This window comes from Spermophilus citellus (assembly GCF_964194105.1).
Source record: "Spermophilus citellus genome assembly, chromosome: 3".
NCBI classification, from domain to species: domain Eukaryota; kingdom Metazoa; phylum Chordata; class Mammalia; order Rodentia; family Sciuridae; genus Spermophilus; species Spermophilus citellus.
The window spans coordinates 74,832,459-74,851,181 of NC_138184.1; the positions used below are offsets into that span (position 1 = coordinate 74,832,459).

At 51.1% G+C, this 18,723-nt stretch overlaps 1 protein-coding gene across 2 annotated transcripts; it reads left to right on the forward strand.

The window, feature by feature from the left end:
- Window positions 1-3,065: 3,065 nt before the first annotated feature.
- On the forward strand, window positions 3,066-15,440 carry SUSD2 (sushi domain containing 2). 2 transcript variants are annotated; one of them, XM_081286381.1, is made up of 15 exons: window positions 3,066-3,267; window positions 4,860-5,067; window positions 5,247-5,398; window positions 5,889-6,056; window positions 6,591-6,765; window positions 6,890-7,091; window positions 7,271-7,356; window positions 7,431-7,699; window positions 7,785-7,928; window positions 8,340-8,498; window positions 9,852-10,100; window positions 10,264-10,536; window positions 10,669-10,845; window positions 10,931-11,046; window positions 11,157-15,440. In XM_081286381.1, the coding sequence occupies exons 1-14, from the start codon at window positions 3,192-3,194 to the stop codon at window positions 11,032-11,034; spliced, it is 2,442 nt and encodes an 813-aa protein (XP_081142507.1). In that variant the 5' UTR covers window positions 3,066-3,191; the 3' UTR covers window positions 11,035-11,046; window positions 11,157-15,440. The 2 variants fall into 2 exon arrangements, with proteins under 2 accessions (XP_081142507.1, XP_081142506.1); XM_081286380.1 differs by having other exon boundaries at window positions 10,931-11,030.
- Window positions 15,441-18,723: the final 3,283 nt, after the last annotated feature.

Genomic DNA, 18,723 nt, shown 5'->3' on the forward strand with positions numbered 1-18,723 from the left:
CTTCACTGCTTTGTTCTCCCAGTGGGGCTGGAGGTGGGGAGGCCCCAGACTTTAGGAGGTTGATATCCCTAGTTTCTGACCTTTTCCTTCTCTTAGGCTCAGCTCTTGGGCACCACAAGAGTCTGGAGAATGTAGAGTGTCATAGAATGCTGCAGACTCCTGTAGGCAAGGCTGGCACTGGGCCTAAAGGGGCATTTGGGAAGTCCCCAGAGTTCACTGGATGCCAGAGGGACTAGCAGTGAAACACCATGCAGAAGGAGGTATCATACTTCCCACCCCAACAGGACCTGCCACATAAGTTGTGGAGCCCAGCACAAGATAGATATGTGAACCTCTTGTACAAAAATTACTAAGAATCTTAATGTGACAACATCCTTAAACAAGCCCCTAATGCTGACCCTGCCCTCACAGGCTCCAAGCCTGTCTATTTTGAGGATGCATGGTTTCCAAATGCTCACACTTGCCCTTTACAACTGTCATTCCCTCTCTGCTCTTCAGAGACCCATCTGTCCCTAAACTTTGGGCCAGGTTGGAGATGGGGTATCTCCTTACTGCTAGCTAGGTGCCCCTGCCCAGGAGAAAAGGCACCAGGAACTGGGCACTATCCTGGATCCCCAGCCTAGGCCATTTGGAACTAGAGATATGCCAGCCCAGGGGGATCCTGGCTGGACCTGCCATCTTGAGACATGAGAACTGGTCCAGCAGTTCCTCAGGCCAGCCCTTGCCCATGTGAATGAAAGCACCCGCGGCCCTGGCCCAGGCTGGAGTATAAGCTGCTTCCTGGCCCAGGACATCAGTGTCCAAATGCAGGGCACCCCTCAGGGAAGTACCCTTAGTGTTCAGCAACCCTGTGCATTAAGGGACTTTCTCCCTTCTGGGAGGTAAGTGTCTTACAGACTTCTTATTAAATGTCTCTGTGCTGCACAAATATTATAGAATGGGGGCAGGGGTTCCCCAGGAGCAACTCTGCCCTTTTCCAACTCCCCCAACCATAAGCTTCCTCTGACAGTTTCAGTAGTGTTGCTGAAAGCTCAGTCCTTGTCCTCAGTGCCAATCCAATAACGAAGACACAGAAAAAGAAAAAAGGTTTATTGCTTTGCTAGCAAAGGAGAAACATAGGGGAACTCTGTCCCAGAGGCTGTGATTCTGCCTATCAGCAGGAATAGGGGGATTTTAAGAGGTGATTCAAAGGCTACATTCCACGTGTACACTGTTGAAGTTGTAATTCACTTGTTCATTTGGACATAGTCATTTCTGAGAGCTGGTACTATCTCCAAAGTCTGGACTACTTTGTTCTTATGGTGAGTGTGTGCTCAAGAACAGATACCTCTGCCTAAAATGTGAAAGAAAGGTAATCCTGTTTCCCCTGAGATTAGGGAGGAGCCTAAAAAAGAAAAGAAACTTCCATTTAAAAGATAAGTTGCAGGCTCAGAGGTAGAATGCTTGCCTAGCCTGTGTGAGGCACTGGGTTCAATCCTCAGCACCACATTAAAAAAAAAAAAAAAGATATTGTGTCCAGCTGAAAAATATTTTTTTTTAAGAGAGGGAAAGAATTTTTCAGTTTTCAGTGGACACAATATCTTTTATTTTTATGTGGTGCTGAGGATTGAACCCAGCGCCCCGTGCATGCCAGGCAAGCATGTTACCACTTGAGCCACATCCCCAGCCCTGAAAAATATTTTTAAATAAGTAGCAGTGGCAGAGCAGCAAGGGCTATATTCAAAGTATAAAATGGACCACTGTTAATAGGAGCCAGTCTCTGTCTTTGGATCTGGACCCAAGGGAGGAGCAGGTGGGTGACCACTAACATTGAGTAGTTTGGGGCAGACCTAGGTGAGAAATTGGGAAAATAATGAACTGATGGGGCCTCAGGCCGAGGCAGATCACATCCCAGATGGCCCCAGCTTGGTGCTGTGCAAGACTAGCTACAAAGTTAATAAACACCCTCTTAGGACACCTTGAGAAGCTGCAGCTAGGGTAGGGGAGGACCACCTACCTGTCTTAACATTCAGCCCAGGTGGCAAACCCTGAGTGAGAAGTCCCAGGCCTGGAACCTAGCTCTCCCTGATTGCATGGGCTCCCAAAAGCTACCTGGGGCCTGATTTGTTCCCTGCTGTCTCCATCTTGCTTCCTCATCTGCCCAAAGATTAAAGAGATATGCAAACCGATGAATGGCAGCTCAGGGGGGGGATGTAGTTGGGCAGGCTGTGCATCTGTGGGCTCCCTTGTCCAGGTTAGAGGATCACTTTTTTGTGAATGGGCCTGTCTCAGTCTCAGGGAACTCCCCTCCTTTCCCCTTTCTCCCTCCAACAGGAATCCTCCCAGAGCTGTCTAGCCAAGGATCAACCTGAGACTGACCTGACAGCTCCTTCCCACACGCCAAACACATGCCCACCAGGGGCGAGCCCTGGCTAGAATCTGCTTGCTTGTTCACCCCACCAAACTTTGAGGAGGAACTAGCAACACTTCCGTGCAGGAAACTAAGAATTGAGGATGTGAAATCTGACCAGAAGGCACAGGGGCTGGAATCCTGCCAATCTCAAGCACAGACCAGATTCACCCATCCTGCAGCAGGCTGTGCATCTGTGAGCTCCCCTGCCCAGGTTGGAGGATCACTTGAGTTTGTGAATGGGCCTGTCTCAATCTCAGGGAACTCCCCTCCCCTCCCCTTCCTCCCTCCAACAGGAATCCTCCCAGAGCTGCCTCTGGCCAAGGATCAACCTGGGACTGACCTGACAGCTCCTGCCCGCACACCAAACACCCGTTCAGGAACCCCACCCTTCAGCCCCTATATGTAGGACTGGGCTGGGACCCAGGATCCAAGCTGCAGCCTCTGAACATCCGCTCATCACGTGCCAAAGATTCTGCAGCTGGAGGCTCCAGCCCCATATCCCTCCCACAACGTCCCAGGGCTGGGTTTCTTTCCTCTCCCATGTCCTTTGCTTGGGCCAGGAATGTGCTAACGGGGCAGGTTGGGCTCTGCTGTTCTACTCAGGCACCTGTGGACTTTGAGAGGGGAATAAGTGGGGTGGGAAGGGAGACGGGTGGGGTGGGGAAGGGAGGGGCGGTGCCTCAGAGCTCGGGGCAGGCAGGCGGGGCCAGGCCAGCAAGGAGTAAGAGCCTCCTGCCGCCTCTGAGCCACTGCACTGCTGCTGCTGCTGCTGCTGCTGACTACAGACCCAGACCTCACCATGAAGCTTGCCCTCCTGCCCTGGGTCCTGCTGCTGCTGGCGACAGTCCCCGGCTCCGGGCCCAGGCCCACAGCAGGTATGTTCCCACCCGCTTCTGTCCCCCTGTCTATCAGTCCATCTGCCTAATCAGCCAGGTTTGGGGTAGATTATGCAATCTCTCCACTGGATTATCTGTGCTAAGGTTGACCCCAGCCCTATGGAACTTATGGCTTTCCATTTTGTCCACATGCTGACCAGGGAGAGCAGTTCCAAGCCCCACTGGGCTTGGCCTCTGTCCATCTGTCAGGGCCTCTGTGACTGTGCTGGGAGTAGTGGGAAGAAATTCTGAAGCTCCGGGGTTGAGGGATGGGAAGGAAGTCTGGACTGAGCCTGCCTTATGCTTCTGGGAGACGGGAAGCCATAGCTGCCTAGAAGAGAGGTAGGGGAGAGCAGCGGAGCCTTTGGCCTGCACCCCAAATCCCAGTGAAGAGTGTGATTGCACATGGAGAGCCCTCAATTTCCCTCCCAGCTCTAGGCAGGCTTGTTAGTCCCCATCAGGGTTAGACTGAACCCAAGAAAGTCTAGCAGAAGGCCTGAACTCCAGAGTTGGGACCCTGGCCTCAGGCTCAGAGAGGCATCACCCACCCACAGTCTTCCACCCCACCCTGTCTTCCATCTTGCAGGGAAGTATCACAACCCTTCTGCCACTTTTATCGTACTTATTGGCATATAGAAGCCTCTTCCCCACACCACCTGAGACAATAAATATTTATTGCCACTCTTGAATGCCAGGCACTGCACTTAAGTAGGGACATTCTGGTGGCTCAAACCCAGGCCCAGCCCTTGACTGGCCTCATTTGGTTGTTGGGGTTGGTGTAGGGCCAAGTGAGATATGTGATTCTAACTTGAGTACTTCCACCCCACCCCAGTCTTTGCCCTACCTCAGATCCCCATTATCCACAGGAGAAGTCTTAGGCGTGACCTCCATAGCTCCCCATGGCACACCCCTGACTACCTTCTCCCTATTCCTTGGCTCCCTATAGAAATGTCCCTCCTCTTCCCCAAGAGGAAGGAAACACCCCTGACCTTCTTCCCTGAAGTTGGGGCTCTCTTTGGAATTCTATTGTTGCCCCCTGGGAAAGTAAAATGGGTCAAGCTCGGCCCAGGCACCAGTCCCTCCTAGATCTTTAACGTGGCTATGTGACCAGACCCCAGCCTTGGTAAGCAAGAAGTGTCCTTCTCCAGACTATGGAGTCCCAAGATAGCACACTGTCCACAGACCCATCTGAGAGCCAAAAGAGGTCCCCAGGCCCAGGTCAAGGATGCAGGCAACTGTGGCCTTCCCAGAACGCCTGCCCTGTGAGCTATAAGGCCTTAGTGTCTGAAAGCTAGTAGATCCCTGAGAGTTATTTCTGACCCTATAAGGTTGAAGTCTGAGGCATTTTTCTTCATCTTACTATTTTCTAGTCACTCCACTGGATTATCTGTGCTAAGGTTGACCCCAGCCCCATGGAACTCATGGCTTTCCATTTTGTCCACATGCTGACCAGAGAGGGCAGTTCCAACCAGCATTCCTCCCTGGAAATGCTTCCCTTAATTGACTCTGGGGAAAATTAGAGGCAGGCCCTGTGCTTAGAGCAGCAAGCCTAGCATGTACCTTAGCCAGATGCTCAGGATTTTCTTTTCCAGGTGCCCAGGATAGCTGTTCCTTGCGCTGTGGGGACCAGAATGGGCCCTGCTCCTGCCACCCAACCTGCTTAGGCCTTGGCACCTGCTGCTTGGACTTCCAGAATTTCTGCCTGGAGGTTTCACCATCCTCAGGCTCCATGATGGGTGGCAAGGACTTTGTGGTGCAGCATCTCAAGTGGTTCAGCTCCACAGATGGTGTGATCTGCAGGTGGGAAGCCCCATACTCCCAGCCCCACTGGCTGGCTGGGTGGAGCCCTGGGACCAAGAACAGGCAGGAGGGCACAGAGACAGCTGGCTACACTGTTTCCTGAGGAGGTGGGGGACTTGGGCCTTTGAGTTGGTCAGATCACACTGGCCCAGCTGTTCCTACTAGCTCTGTTTCCACAGGTTTAAGGAGAGCATCCAGACCCTTGGTCATGTGGACTCCTTGGGGCAAGTCCACTGTATATCACCCTTGCTCTATGAGAGTGGTCGCATCCCTTTCAACATCTCCATGGACAATGGTCGCTCCTTCCCTTATGCAGGCACCTGGCTGGCTGGTGAGCCCTCACTCCACCAAGTCAGTCCAGGCTGGGCGCCCCAGATGGCATGCACCCTCTGTGGGTCCTGGTTCCTACCCCCATACATCCTTAGCCCATAGGGACTTTCCCCAGTGCTAATCTATGCACACCGAGACTTAGTCCACCCACCTGCCACTCTGGCTGAACCAGTCCCTTGGACAAGTGTTCCCCCATCTCATTACCCCACCCCCTGGTATCCAGATGGGTGTATCAGCCCATAAGGAGTGGAGGTACAGTGGGTCCCTGAACAAGGTAGGCCAGTGCCTGCTACACAGCTCAGCCAGGCCAGACCAGGCTAGGCCGTCATTTCTCCCAGCCTTGCTATCCTTTTCTTCTATGAGGGACTGGACAAGTCAGCCAGCTGCTTAAGTGTTTTATTTTTCCCCCTAGACCTTATAGCCTCAGGGCCTCCTCCCCTGCACCACCTAGGCCCCAGGCCTTCACTTACCCCTCACTTGCCTCTGCACAGTGCACCCCTACAAAGTGTCAGAGACAGAGAAGAGCCAGCTGGTGAATGAGACCCGCTGGCAATACTACGGCACCCCAGGCACCACAGGTAACCTCAGTCTCACTTGGAACACCTCAAGACTGCCCACACAGGCTGTCACCATTGAGCTGTGGGGCTACGAAGAGACAGGTGAGGCTGGTCCAGGGCTGGTGGAGGCATCTGGAGCTTTGGGCTCCCAGAAATGGGTGTCCTAGGTGTGGGAGTGGGGTCATGTAAGTGGAAGAGAAAGGAAGGGAATTCCAGGCAGGTTTGGAGGATCAGGAGCAAGAAACATCAATCTAGGGAAGAAGAATAGACTGAATGAGGGGGAAGGCGTGGTGAAAGGATGACTGGTTGTTTGGGCCCCAGACCTAGTAGAAGGTTTGATTGCCCTGGCCTTCGGATAGGAGGCTTATGCTGGAAAAAGAGAAACTGGATCTGATTCTTCCTCTCTGAGCTTGGCATGATACAGGGACAGTAACCCTGAAGTGGAGAAGGTGGAGCACCAAAGCAAGGGATTCCTGACACTCCAGCAAGCCCTCCCATGAGGACCATCTATTTATCCATTGCCCTTTCATCCATCTGTCAAGCTGTTCAGTGCTAGAGACTGGGTCCAGGTTCCTCTCTTGCCCCAGGGGTCTTCAGAGGAGTCCTAGGGCTGACCAATAATCTCTCTCCCCTCAGGGAAGCCATACTCAGAGAATTGGACAGCAGAGTGGTCATATCTGTATACCCTGGCCACAAACATTCCCAACTCTGGCTTCTTCACTTTCACTCCAAAACCTGCATCTCCTGACTATCAGAGATGGAAAGTGGGTGCTCTGCGGATCGTTGACAGCAAAAACTATCCAGGAAAAAAGTAAGGGCCTCAGTACAGAGAATGGGCTGGGGGCATCCAACTGTATGTAGACTATCGTGCTTGCTTGGGAAACCCCAGGCCATGCCTGGCCTGGCCCTTAGCTCATGAATCATCACCATCATAGGGACGTGTTGGCACTCTGGACCAATGATCATGCTCTGGCCTGGCACCTGGGTGACGACTTCCGAGAGGATTCTGTGGCTTGGGCTCGTGCACAGTGTCTGGCCTGGGAGGCACTGGAGGACCAGCTGCCCAACTTCCTGAAGGAGTTGCCTGACTGTCCCTGCACCCTGGCCCAAGCCCGAGCTGACTCTGGCCGCTATTTTGTGAGCCCCTGAACCCATTAGGGCTTGGGAGAGGATGTTGGGGGATGGGTGGGGCCAGCCTCCCCACTGAGACAGATACCCTCAGGGGGTGAGGTTGGGTTCAGAGGGTCCCCTTGGGTTTGGCTCCCAAGGAGGGAGAGGATGCAAAACCCAGGTGACAGCCACTGGCTACTCTGCAGACAGACTACGGCTGTGACATTGAGCACGGCAGCGTTTGCACCTACCACCCTGGGGCCGTGCACTGTGTACGCTCTGTACAAGCCAGGTGAGCCACTAGACCAGAGATGAGGGACAGGGCAGGGGTTGGCGGTAGGCTCCTGACTTGCCTTCCCCTACCAGTCCCCAGTATGCCTCAGGTCAGCAGTGCTGCTACACGGCAGCTGGCACACAGCTCCTAACAGCAGACTCCACCAGTGGCAGCACCCCGGACCGTGGCCACGACTGGGGCTCACCCCCATACCGCACACCACCCCGCGTGCCCAGCATGTCTCACTGGCTCTATGATGTCATCAGCTTCTATTATTGCTGCCTCTGGGCTCCCGAGTGCTCCCGCTACATGCGGCGGCGGCCCTCCAGCGACTGCCGCAATTACCGGCCCCCACACCTGGGTAGGTGCCAGCTTGAGCACTAGCCCCAGGGAGGGCTGGGCAGGGCCAGGTGCTGGGGGACCTGTCTAATCTGCTCTTGCCCCAGCCTCCGTCTTTGGGGATCCTCACTTTGTCACCTTTGATGGCACCAACCTCACGTTCAATGGGCGTGGCGAGTATGTGCTGTTAGAGGCGGTGCTGACAGACCTGAGGGTGCAAGCACGGGCTCAGCCAAGGATGATGACCAATGGTAAGACCAGGGCCCCACAGCCTCTGGGTGGTGGTGGGTCATCTAGGGTGGAAAATAGGAACCAAGACAACCCCATTCTGCACCTCTTTTTTTTTAATATCTTTATTTTATTTATTTATTTAAAGAGAGAGTGAGAGAGGAGAGAGAGTGAGAGAGAGAGAGAGAGAATTTTTAATATTTATTTTTTAGTTCTCAGCGGACACGACATCTTTGTTGGTATGTGGTGCTGAGGATCAAACCCGGGCCGCATGCATGCCAGGCGAGCGCGCTACCGCTTGAGCCACATCCCCAACCCTTTATTTATTTTTTTAATGTGGTGTTGGGGATCGAACCCAGGGCCTCACACATGCTAGGCAAGTGCTCTACTGCTGAGCTACAGCCCCAGCTCCCATTTTGCACCTCTTACCCTAGGCTCACAGGCCCGAGGCACAGGGCTGACTGCAGTGGCTGTCCAGGAGGGCAACTCAGATGTGGTAGAGGTGCGGCTGGCCAAAAGGTCTGGGGTCCTAGAGGTGCTGCTGAATCAGGAGGTGCTCAGTTTTGCTGAACAGAGCTGGATGGACCTGAAGGGTGAGTGGCATGGCTAGATAAGTTCAGTGATCTGCCCAGGGGTTGAAGGTAGCCTTAGGGACTTTGTGCCTCTCCCCAGCCCTGGCTAAGGACTAGGGTGGTGTCTAGGGCTCAGAAACAAAGATGGAGGCTTCTTGGGGACTGGAGATAGGTCCAGCAAAACATAGCCGGGTAGGTGAATCTGTGCCCTTAACCATTGCTGTCTTAGGCTAGAGGTAGCAGGGGTCCAGCCTGAGGTCTGATCTCACATCTTGACACCTATAAAGTTACCCATGTCATACCCCTGAGAGGCCAGAATTGAAGGATAGGGCCTCCTTATGGCCCAAAGGAGTCTAGGGGCCGGCATGCCAGGACTCACTGCTGGTCCACATGGCTCTACTGCTTTGTTGTGGTCACTCATTCCATCATGAAAAGCCATGCAAGTTGGATGTAATAGAACCAGTGTTCAGAAGACTGAGGCAGAAAGATTGTAAGTTCCAGGCCAGCCTCAGCCTTAGAAGTCCTTCAGAAACTTAATGAGACCCTATCTCAAAATTAAAAGGGCTGAGGGATTAGCTCAGTGGTAGAACACCCCTGGGTTCAATCCAAAAAGAGGAAAAGAGGAAGAAAAGGGGAAGGGAAGAAAGAAAGAAAGAGGCAGGCAGGCCATTGCAAGGAAGCCATGCCTACAGAGTTCAGAACACAGCTAAGAGTGGCACACAAGAGTAGCAGCCTCAGCCAGGCACAGTGGTGCATCCCTGTAATCCCAGCAGCTCAGGAGGCTGAGGCAGGAGGATCACGAGTTCAAAGTCAGCCTCAGCAAAAGTGAGGCCCTAAGCAACTCAATGAAACCCTGTCTCTAAATAAATTACAAAATAGGGCTGGGGATGTGGCACAGTGGTCAAGTGTTCTGAGTTTGATCCCTGGTAACCCCCCCCCCCAAAAAAAATGAGTAATAGCCTCAGTGTCCCATTCCCTTGCCACCACCATTCCCATACTTCAGGGGGCTTCCAAACAAAATAGTACCCAATGGAGATAGAGGGGATGAATATACAAAGACCCTCAGAAAGGGCAGAGACAGGTGAAACTGCTGTAAGACCAATGAATGTGTTGGGGGAAGGGGCTGTGCCCTGTCCCCACATGCCCCCACATGCAGCCTCAGCATGGGGAGATTTTCTGCAGGAACTAGGCACTTTGGGTGCATCTGGGTTCCTGGTGCAAGTGTATGCCGGAGATGGTAGAATATCATAGTCAACAGGTCAGCCCTCCTCTTCCTCTTAGGTGCCTCCAACCCCATTCTGGGGTTGTGGTAAGGATGAGGACAAGGCACAAGGACCACAGGGAGTGACTAAGTCCATTTTCACCTGTGCCCAGGCTTGTTCCTGTCAGTGGCTGCTGAGGACAAGGTATCCATCATGTTGTCATCAGGGGCCGGCCTGGAGGTCAGCATACAGGGCCCTTTCCTGAGTGTGGCCATCCTGCTACCTGATAAGTTTCTGACCCACACCCGTGGCCTTCTTGGGACACTTAATAATGACCCCACCGATGACTTCACCCTACGCAGTGGACAGGTCCTGCCCCTGAACGCCAGTGCTCAGGAGCTGTTCCAGTTTGGGGCTGACTGTAAGTGGCCCTGTGGAATACACTAGGCAGAATGAGCAGAGCTGGGAGTGGGGTAGGGTGGATTGGAGCATGGCACAGGTAGGATCTGTGGACCAAGGGGACATCAGACCCTTGGCCACTACTCGGAGCTGTGTCCACCCAGGCATACAACCTGTCTCCACAGGGGCAGTACACAACACCTCTTCTCTGTTCACGTATGACTCCTGGTTTTTGATTAACAACTTCGTGTACCAACCTAAGCATGACCCCACTTTTGAGCCCCTCTTCCCAGACAAGTCCACTCTCAGCCCAAGCCAGGCAGAAGAAGCAGCCAAACTGTGTGGAAATGACCATTTCTGCAAATTCGATGTGGCAGCCACCGGGAGCCTGAGTGTGGGAAATGCCACACTGGTTGCCCACCAACTGCACCAGCAGCGAATGCAGAGCCTACAGCCTGGTAAGGGTGGGAGAGAAGAGGCCTGGGCAAGTGAGAAGCCACCTTGCACTAGGATATGGCCTCTAGGACTGGCCAGCTGCATGCTGTGGCCAGCAACTTAGACCTGTTGTCTATGTTCTGCCCCTACTCCAGTGATGTCCTGTGGCTGGCTGGCTCCCCCTGCCAATGGGCACAAGGAGGGACTCAGGTACTTGGTGGGCTCCACTGTGCACTTCCATTGCAACAGCGGCTTCAGCTTGGCTGGGGCAGAGACCAGCACCTGCCAGGCTGACGGCACCTGGTCCACACCCACTCCAGAGTGCCAGTTAGGTGAGGATATCTCTCTTGTGCACCCTCCCACCCCTGCATGCCCACATGCCCTAGATTACACTCACTACTCTGGCCCACTCACCAGGACGGAGCTACACGGTACTGCTGAGCATCATCTTCGGAGGGCTGGCTGTGGTGCTACTGGTTTCTATCATCTATGTGCTGCTACGAAGGAAGGGCAACATGTGAGACCCCACCCAGGTTGAGAGCCCCACCCACAGACCCCTACCTATCCCCCTCTTCAACTTTCTTGGGACCCTGGGGCAGCCAGTGGGACAATTGTGACTGGTCCAACCTCATTTCCATTGCAGGAACCTGTGGAGCTTGCAGCCCTGAGACTGGAGCATGGTTGGCCAGCAGCACAGGGTCACCTCAGGGCCAAGACCCAGCCTTCCAGGTGAAGGCCCTGGACTCCCAATAACATAACCATCAGTCCTATGATTCTCAAATCCTTAGGTGTGGATACATGATAACTGGGCCTTTAACACCTGTGGTCTCAAGACCATATACCTAGTCTGTCATCTCAGATGGAGGCAGAATACTTAATGTTAGGAATTCCAAATCCCTGACATCAACCTCTTGTTCTGTTTCCCTACTACTCACAGTTCTAATTCCTAAGACCTGAGACCTCATTTCCTGTGTCCCAAGCTAGTGCTAGTGCTTGTGTCCCAAGCCCTAATATTTCTGCATCAGAAACTCGGATTTTAATACCTCACTCTGCATAGCCTGACGCCGGTGGCATGACCCCTGGTAGACTGAGATCTCCTGCCCCTCCCCCATGGGGCCTCAGTGCCAAGCGGTCTTGGTGCCTAGACCATGGACCCAGCCTGAAACCTCAGGTGGACTCAACCCCAAGGCGGCGAGAGACCTCAGGGCCCCCTAGGTAGAGAGGAAGTCCCCCAGTAGGAAAGAGACCTCCCTCTGCACTCAGACTTATATCTCTACCTATTCTGGGATGTTGCTTGGGAATACCCCCTGCCCCTACCTGTACAAGGAGAAAACAAACCTTCTTTATTCCTTTCCTGCTGTCCTGGTGCTTATGTTGTAGCTTGATTCTGGAGAGTTCCATGGTCACCCTGTGAAGTCACTACCTACAGTATCAAGGTCTAAGTCCTGTCTGCTTCATTGACTCCCAGGGAGACTCAATTTCCTTAAAACTTCTACTCTTAGGCTGGGGATGTGGCTCAAGCGGTAGCACACTCGCCTGGCATGCTTGCGGCCCGGGTTCGATCCTCAGCACCACATACAAACAAAGGTGTTGTTTGTGTAATATGGGATCCAGAATAGTGACCACCCCTTGTGGGGTAGGAAATGAAGGGCCATGTCACATTGGTTACTCAGGAGATGGGAAGGGGCAGATCCAGCCTGGCCATGCCCACGCTCTCCCAGCCCAGGTTCCTGTCCCTTCACTCTCACTTAGTGTTCTCTGAGAAGAAATGTATGCCCTGCAGCAAGCTGGTCCCTAATCATGACCCTGGCACTGCCCTGCAAGAGGCTGCTTCTTGGCTGGGCAGTAATTAGTAGGGCCATGCCTAAGTCCTCAAGTGAGTGAGATTCATTTTCCTTAACCCAGGAATGTCCAGAAGCTAGACACAGACATGACACTGCTGCCCACCTGAGCAGCTCCTTACCTGCCCTCTGAGACTATGAGTGGCCGAACACCATGGAAGCACAAACTAGGAGCCAGCTGGAGGAAAAGTAGAGCCCAAAGTCTGTTTTGTGGATAGGTTTCTGAATAAAGGTTAGGCATCTTGATCTTAGGTGGAGAAAGTATGGGGGAGGATGGGGCTGAGGATGCCCACAGGTGACCTACTGTGGGTGATAAGAGAGTGGAGGCTTCAGTATAGCCTGTAGTTCTAGGAGTGGCCACATGGAGGCAGCAGAGGGTAGGACCAATGAATGTTTTGAGGGAAGGAACTGTGCCCTGTCCCAGATGGCTGGGGATGGCAATCTCCTCCACAACCTGCTGCAAGCAGGTTTGGTGACAGAGTTCAGGACTCCCACTCACTGAGCCTTGCACTTAGTAAAGGGTCCAGGACAGAAATAGAAGAGCTGAGAGGCAGGGACAGTTCCCAAATCTGGAGGGCTTCCTGGAAGACAAGCATGATGGAGCTTATATAAGGAAACAGCTGACAGGAATTGGAAGGATGAAGGGTCATCCAAGAAATTAGAGGAATAATGAGGTCAGTGTCCTTTCTTCCCAGATCCCTCCTTGCCTTGTCCTTAGATTCCTCTGAACTTGTAACTCAGGGCAGGGTGGTGCTTCCTGCCGCTTGGCCATTGAGCTGGTACTTTCCTCTCTGCAGATGAGGTAAAGTCTCATTTCCCATTGCCTGAGTCTCCAGTGCATCCCTGTGCCAAACCAGGCCAGGTTAGCCACCTCAGTCAGTAAAAGGTTGGTTTCCTGGTCAAGGCCTGAACTTGTAGGTACAGGCACCCAAGGAGCCCAGGAGGGCTGGGGCAACTTCATGGCTCAGTAAGTCTAGCAGAGGGTGTCCCATTCAGGGTAAAAGACAGGTTATATTACATCCATGGTGACACACACCTGTAGTCCTAGCTACTCAGGAGACTGAGGCAGGAGAATTACTTGAATCCAGGAGTTTGGGGCCAGACTGGCAACATGGTCAGGCCTTCTCTTTTTTTTTTTTTTATTTAAAAAGCAGATTGTATTCTCAGAGCTCTCATTTATCAGAGAGGGTATCTCAGGCTCAAAGAGAGAGATTGGTAGTTGTGTCTAAGGAGCAGTGGGTGGGTTAGGGGGCCAACCAAGATGGCTATGCTGCTACACCATGGCATTTAAGTAAAGCATGGACAACTTCAGTATCCCCTGACCAACCTATCTCCCTCTAGGACATGACCTATATCCCCTCCCCAGTAGGAGAAAAGGGCACCCTGGCTGCGGCCTTAGTCCCAGACATTTCCATTGCCAGGGGCAGGCCAGGATGGGAAGTCCCACCACCTGACAGGGGCTTTCCCAGGGTCCCAAAGGAGATAGAGGTACTACTAGTCCCTTACAAAGGTACCAGAAGGTACCAGAACAAAGCACAGATGCTCTACAGACATCAAAGGTAGGGGACCTCCACCTCAGAGAGGTGGTCTGTCAAACAGCAGCCACAGAGCTTGCTGAATGGACAACAGTGAGAGAATTGCAAATGGTCCCCCACAGGTTGGACTGACAGATCATCCAAATCAGAGCCCTGTGGCATGCTATCCCCCTCGAATAAGTCAGGATAGGAGAGATGGTAATCCAAGGAGAGCCAGGGGATCAGATAATTGCCAGTGAAGCACCCACAGGATTCTGGCGACACCCCAGGCAGAGGGATTAAAGTGAGGGATGTGCTCCTGGAACCAGGCCCATATCCACACAGCAGCAGGAACTATGCAGGCCTGTTGGCTCACCCTGACCAGAGTCACAAGGGCATCGGTCCTGCTGCATCGGTCCGCATCAACTGAAGCAGAAAGAAGCATCTACTTCTCTCCTACAGCCTCCCCCTAGGGCTTCTAATTGACTGGGCACAATTGAAAACAGCAGACACAGGAGAAGGTGAGGAGTATTTCCACTAAGTATAGGAACTGTCCCCTCCAAATCTGCCAGGTCAGACAGTTTCATTCCAAAGCCCTAGGGTAGACTGGGCATGTAGCTCAGTGGAAGAGTGCTTGCCTAGTGTGGGTAAGGTCCTGGGTTCCAACCCTAGCACTATGAAAAAAAAATCCCTATGGTGTCTGAGTTTCTGGGGTGGACCCAACCCCTGCTAGTCTCTCTGGGGGACCTATCTTCAGGTCCAAAGCTGCCTGAAGAGGAGGGAATGGTCATGTAGGATGTTGTGGGAGTAGGGAGTCATGGGGCTTCTTGGAGGAGTCTGTCTCCAGCCAAGTGTCTAAGGTTGAAAACCAATTAGGGAAGTGAAGTTGAACAGGTAACTGCTAGTAGCTCAGACCCATCTTCCAGTTGCACACTAGATATACTTCCCAACCTCCTTTGCAGCTGGGGGTGATCATGTAATTGAGTCTAGCCAGGGCCATGTGAGCTGAGGATTGGAGAGATTTCCAACCCAGGCCCATAAGAAACCTCCCAACCTCCCACCGACACCTGCCTCCAGGTTCTTTCCTTTGCATGGATGACTTTGGAAACCATGTCAATGTGGGTCTCTGCTGGGTCCCCAGCATGGAGGAAGACCTACATACACACTCACATACACATACATACTCACATGGTCATCCTATACTGCTCTGGAAATAAGAAATAAACTTCTGATTAAGCAGGATATGTTGGTTGAATGTGGGGCATGGGGGTTAGTTTGTTGCACCAGTGGGTCCCTCTAAGAATTCACCAGAAACAGAGGTATGAAAAACTACCCTTCCAATTTTCATTACTATTAAAATAAATACTGTGTGTATAAAGCTAAAACAATCTAAACTAAGAATCAATTTTTAGGGCTGCGATTGTGGCTCAGTGATAGAGCATTTGGCAAGCACATGTGAGGCACTGGGTTCAATTCTCAGCACCATAGCACCACATAAAATAAATAAGAAAAATAAAGGCATTGTGTCCATCTGCACCTAAAAATATTAAAAAATAGTCCTAGTTGGGTTTTTTTTTTAACCAGGGATTGAATTCAGGGGCACTTGACCACTGAGCCACATCCCCAGCCCTTTTTTGTATTTTATTTAGAGACAGGGTCTCACTGAGTTGCTTAACACCTTGCTTTTGCTGAGGCTGGCTTTGAACTTGTGTTACTCCTACCTCAGTCTCCTGAGCTGCTGGGATTACAGGAATGTGCCACTGCATGTGGCCCTAGTTGGGCTTTTTTTTTTTTTTTTAAGAGAGAGAGAGAGAGAGAGAGAGAGTTTTATTATTTATTTTTTAGTTTTCAGTGGACACAACATCTTTGTTTGTATGTGGTGCTGAGGATCAAACCCAGGCCGCATGCATGCCAGGTGAGCGCGCTACTGCTTGAGCCACATCTCCAGCCCCCTAGTTGGGCTTTTTTGATGTGATTGATTGATTATGGTAGTGGGAATTGAACCCAAGGCCTCTACCACTTTGACACAATTATTTTTTAAAATTTCTTTATAACTTCATTTTATTTATTTATTTATTTATTTCTATGTGGTGCTGAGGATCGAACCCAGAGCCTTGCACGTGCAAGGCGAGCGCTGTACCACTGAGCTATAACCCTAGCCCTTTATTTGTTATTTTGAGACAAGGTCTCGCTAAGTTTTTCATACCTCTGTTTCTGGTCTTGCTAAGGTTGGCCTCAAACTTATGATCCTTCTGCCTCAGCCTCTTTAGTGGCTGGGATTATAGGCATGCACCACCACACCCCACAACCCAGTTGGGCATTTCAGTTGTGCTCATTTTTTCACTTCTTCAAACACTTGTACTTTGTGAATAAGTTCAGTTTTGCCCAGAGGAGAAATCCTTATAGCAGATTGGCTGGTTAATCAATACACACATTTTTATCCTTGAGTTGGACCCCCACACTGATATCCACTACAACCTACCAGAGAGCCTAGATCCGCACCCCACCCACCCCCATTATTGGTGTGTGGAGCTCCTATTTTTTTTTTCTCCTCTTTGCTACACAGATGAAAAATGTAAGGCTTGTGTCAACTTGGCTAGTCTACACACCATTTCCAAGATTTCCCTTCCCTGCATGTTTCTGATTAGGACCAGTCACAGAGAGTTTCCTGTGCAAGATTTGACAGGCAGAAGTGAAGCAGTAGTCATTTCTGGAGCTCACTCTCATTGCGGCTGATCTTCTAATCAGCAGAGGCCATGCCTGCAACTACCCTGCCTTGCCCTGTATTGGCCTTCAGCAGTACTGTCCCCTGGGCTAGGTGTGCAATGAAAGGTCCCAGCTACTGCAGGAAACCTTCATCACCCATGGAACAAGAAGGGTTATGGACTTCAGTCCATCCTTGTGGGTGCCAGCCAGTCTTGTGGTTCCAGCTAGCTCTGGAGTCCCCACCCCACTTTATAAGCATCCTTCCTTCCTGACTCCCTGCTGAGTGGATCTCAAACTCCAGCATTAGATCAAAGAGGACAGACTTAGATCTGTCCTCTTAGAAGCTCAGTAATTCCACAGTTGCAGGACCTGGCTTCTCTGATGAAACCCTAACTGATGTAAATATGATATATTTTACTTTTCTTTCTTTCTTTCTTTTTCTTTCTTTTTTTTTTTTTGAGGGGGGCGGGGTGCCTGCTAGGAATGGAACCAATGACCTTACACATGCTTAGCCCACTCTATCACTGAAGTTATATACCCTAGTCTCTTTTTTTGTCTGGTTTTAAAAATTGTTTTATTTATTCTTATTAGTTATACATAACAATAGAATGTATTTTGATATATTATACATATATGGAATATAACTTCCCATTCTGGTGGTACATGATGTGGAATTATATTGGTCATGTAATCATATATGCATATAGAGATGTAATGTCCAATTCATTCTACTATCTTTCCTATTACCATTCCTCCTCCCTTCATTCCTCTTTGTCTAATCCAAAGTACTTCTATTCTTCCCTACCTTCTCCCTTCTTGTGAGTTAGCATCTGTGTATCAGAACATTCGGCCTTTGGTTTTGGGGATTGGCTTATTATTCTCCAATTCCTTCCACTTACCAGCAAATGCCATAATTTCATTCTTCTTTATGGCTGAGTAATGTTCTGTTGTGTATATGTACCATATTTTCTTTATCCATTCATCTGTTGAAGGGTACCTAGGCTGGTTCCATAGTTTAGCTATTGGGAATTGAGCTGCTATAAACATTGATATGGGTATAAACCGTGGAGTGGGATAACTGGGAACCAAAATAAACTTTCCTCTGTATAAGTTGCTTACTCAGGTATTTTGTTACAGTAACAAAAAGCTAATAACACTACAATGTGTTTATCCATTCTTCTGCTGAGGCATATTGAGGTGGTTTCCAGTGTTGGGCTATATTATGGTTTAGACACTAGGTGTCCCCCAAAAGCTCATGTGTGAAACAATGCAAGGATTTTCAAGGGTGAAATGATTAGATTATGAAAGGTGTAACTTTAGGCAAGTAGGGTATGACTGGTGGAAGTAGAGCACTGAGGGTGTGACTTTGGGGTTTATATATTGTCCTTGATGAGCAGAGAGAGGGCTCTCCCTCTCCCTCTCCTTCTCCCCCTCCCCTTCTCCCCCTCCCCTTCTCCCCCTCCCCTTCTCCCCCTCCCCTTCTCCCCCTCCCCTTCTCCCCCTCCCCTTCTCCCCCTCCCCTTCTCCCCCTCCCCTTCTCCCCCTCCCCTTCTCCCCCTCCCCTTCTCCCCCTCCCCTTCTCCCCCTCCCCTTCTCCCCCTCCCCTTCTCCCCCTCCCCTTCTCCCCCTCCCCTTCTCCCCCTCCCCTTCTCCCCCTCCCCTTCTCCCCCTCCCCTTCCTGGATACCATGTCCGAAGCTGCTTTCCTTTGCCATGCCCTTCTGCTAGGATGTTCTGCCTTCCCTCAGGCCCAGAGCCTTGGAATCAACCTACCATGGACTGAACCTCTGAAACTATGAGCCCCACATAAACGTTTTGTCCTTTAGTCATTCTTGTAAGATTTTTGGTCACAGCAGTGTGATGCTGATTAAAATATGCTACAATGGCTAGTGTCTCTGTGAACATCCTTGTCTTTTTTATTTTCTTTGGGTGGGGAGGGTACCAGGGATTGAACCCAAAGGAACTTAACCACTGAGTCATATCCCCAGCTCTTTTTGTATTTTTTTAAATATTTCTTTAGTTGTAGATGGGCACAATACCTTTATTTTGTTTATTTATTTTTATGAGGTGCTAAGGATCAAGCCCAGTGCCTGACACATGCTAAGCAAGTGCTCTACCACTGAACCACACCCCAGACCCCTTTTTGTATT

Coding starts and splice junctions, on each gene's coding strand:
- SUSD2 (XM_081286380.1), top strand. CDS start 3,192: ATGAAGCTTGCCCTCCTGCCCTGGGTCCTGCTGCTGCTGGCGACAGTC. Junction 8,499..9,851: donor GAGCTGGATGGACCTGAAGG/GTGAGTGGCATG, acceptor ACCTGTGCCCAG/GCTTGTTCCTGTCAGTGGCT. Junction 11,031..11,156: donor CTACGAAGGAAGGGCAACAT/GTGAGACCCCAC, acceptor TTTCCATTGCAG/GAACCTGTGGAGCTTGCAGC.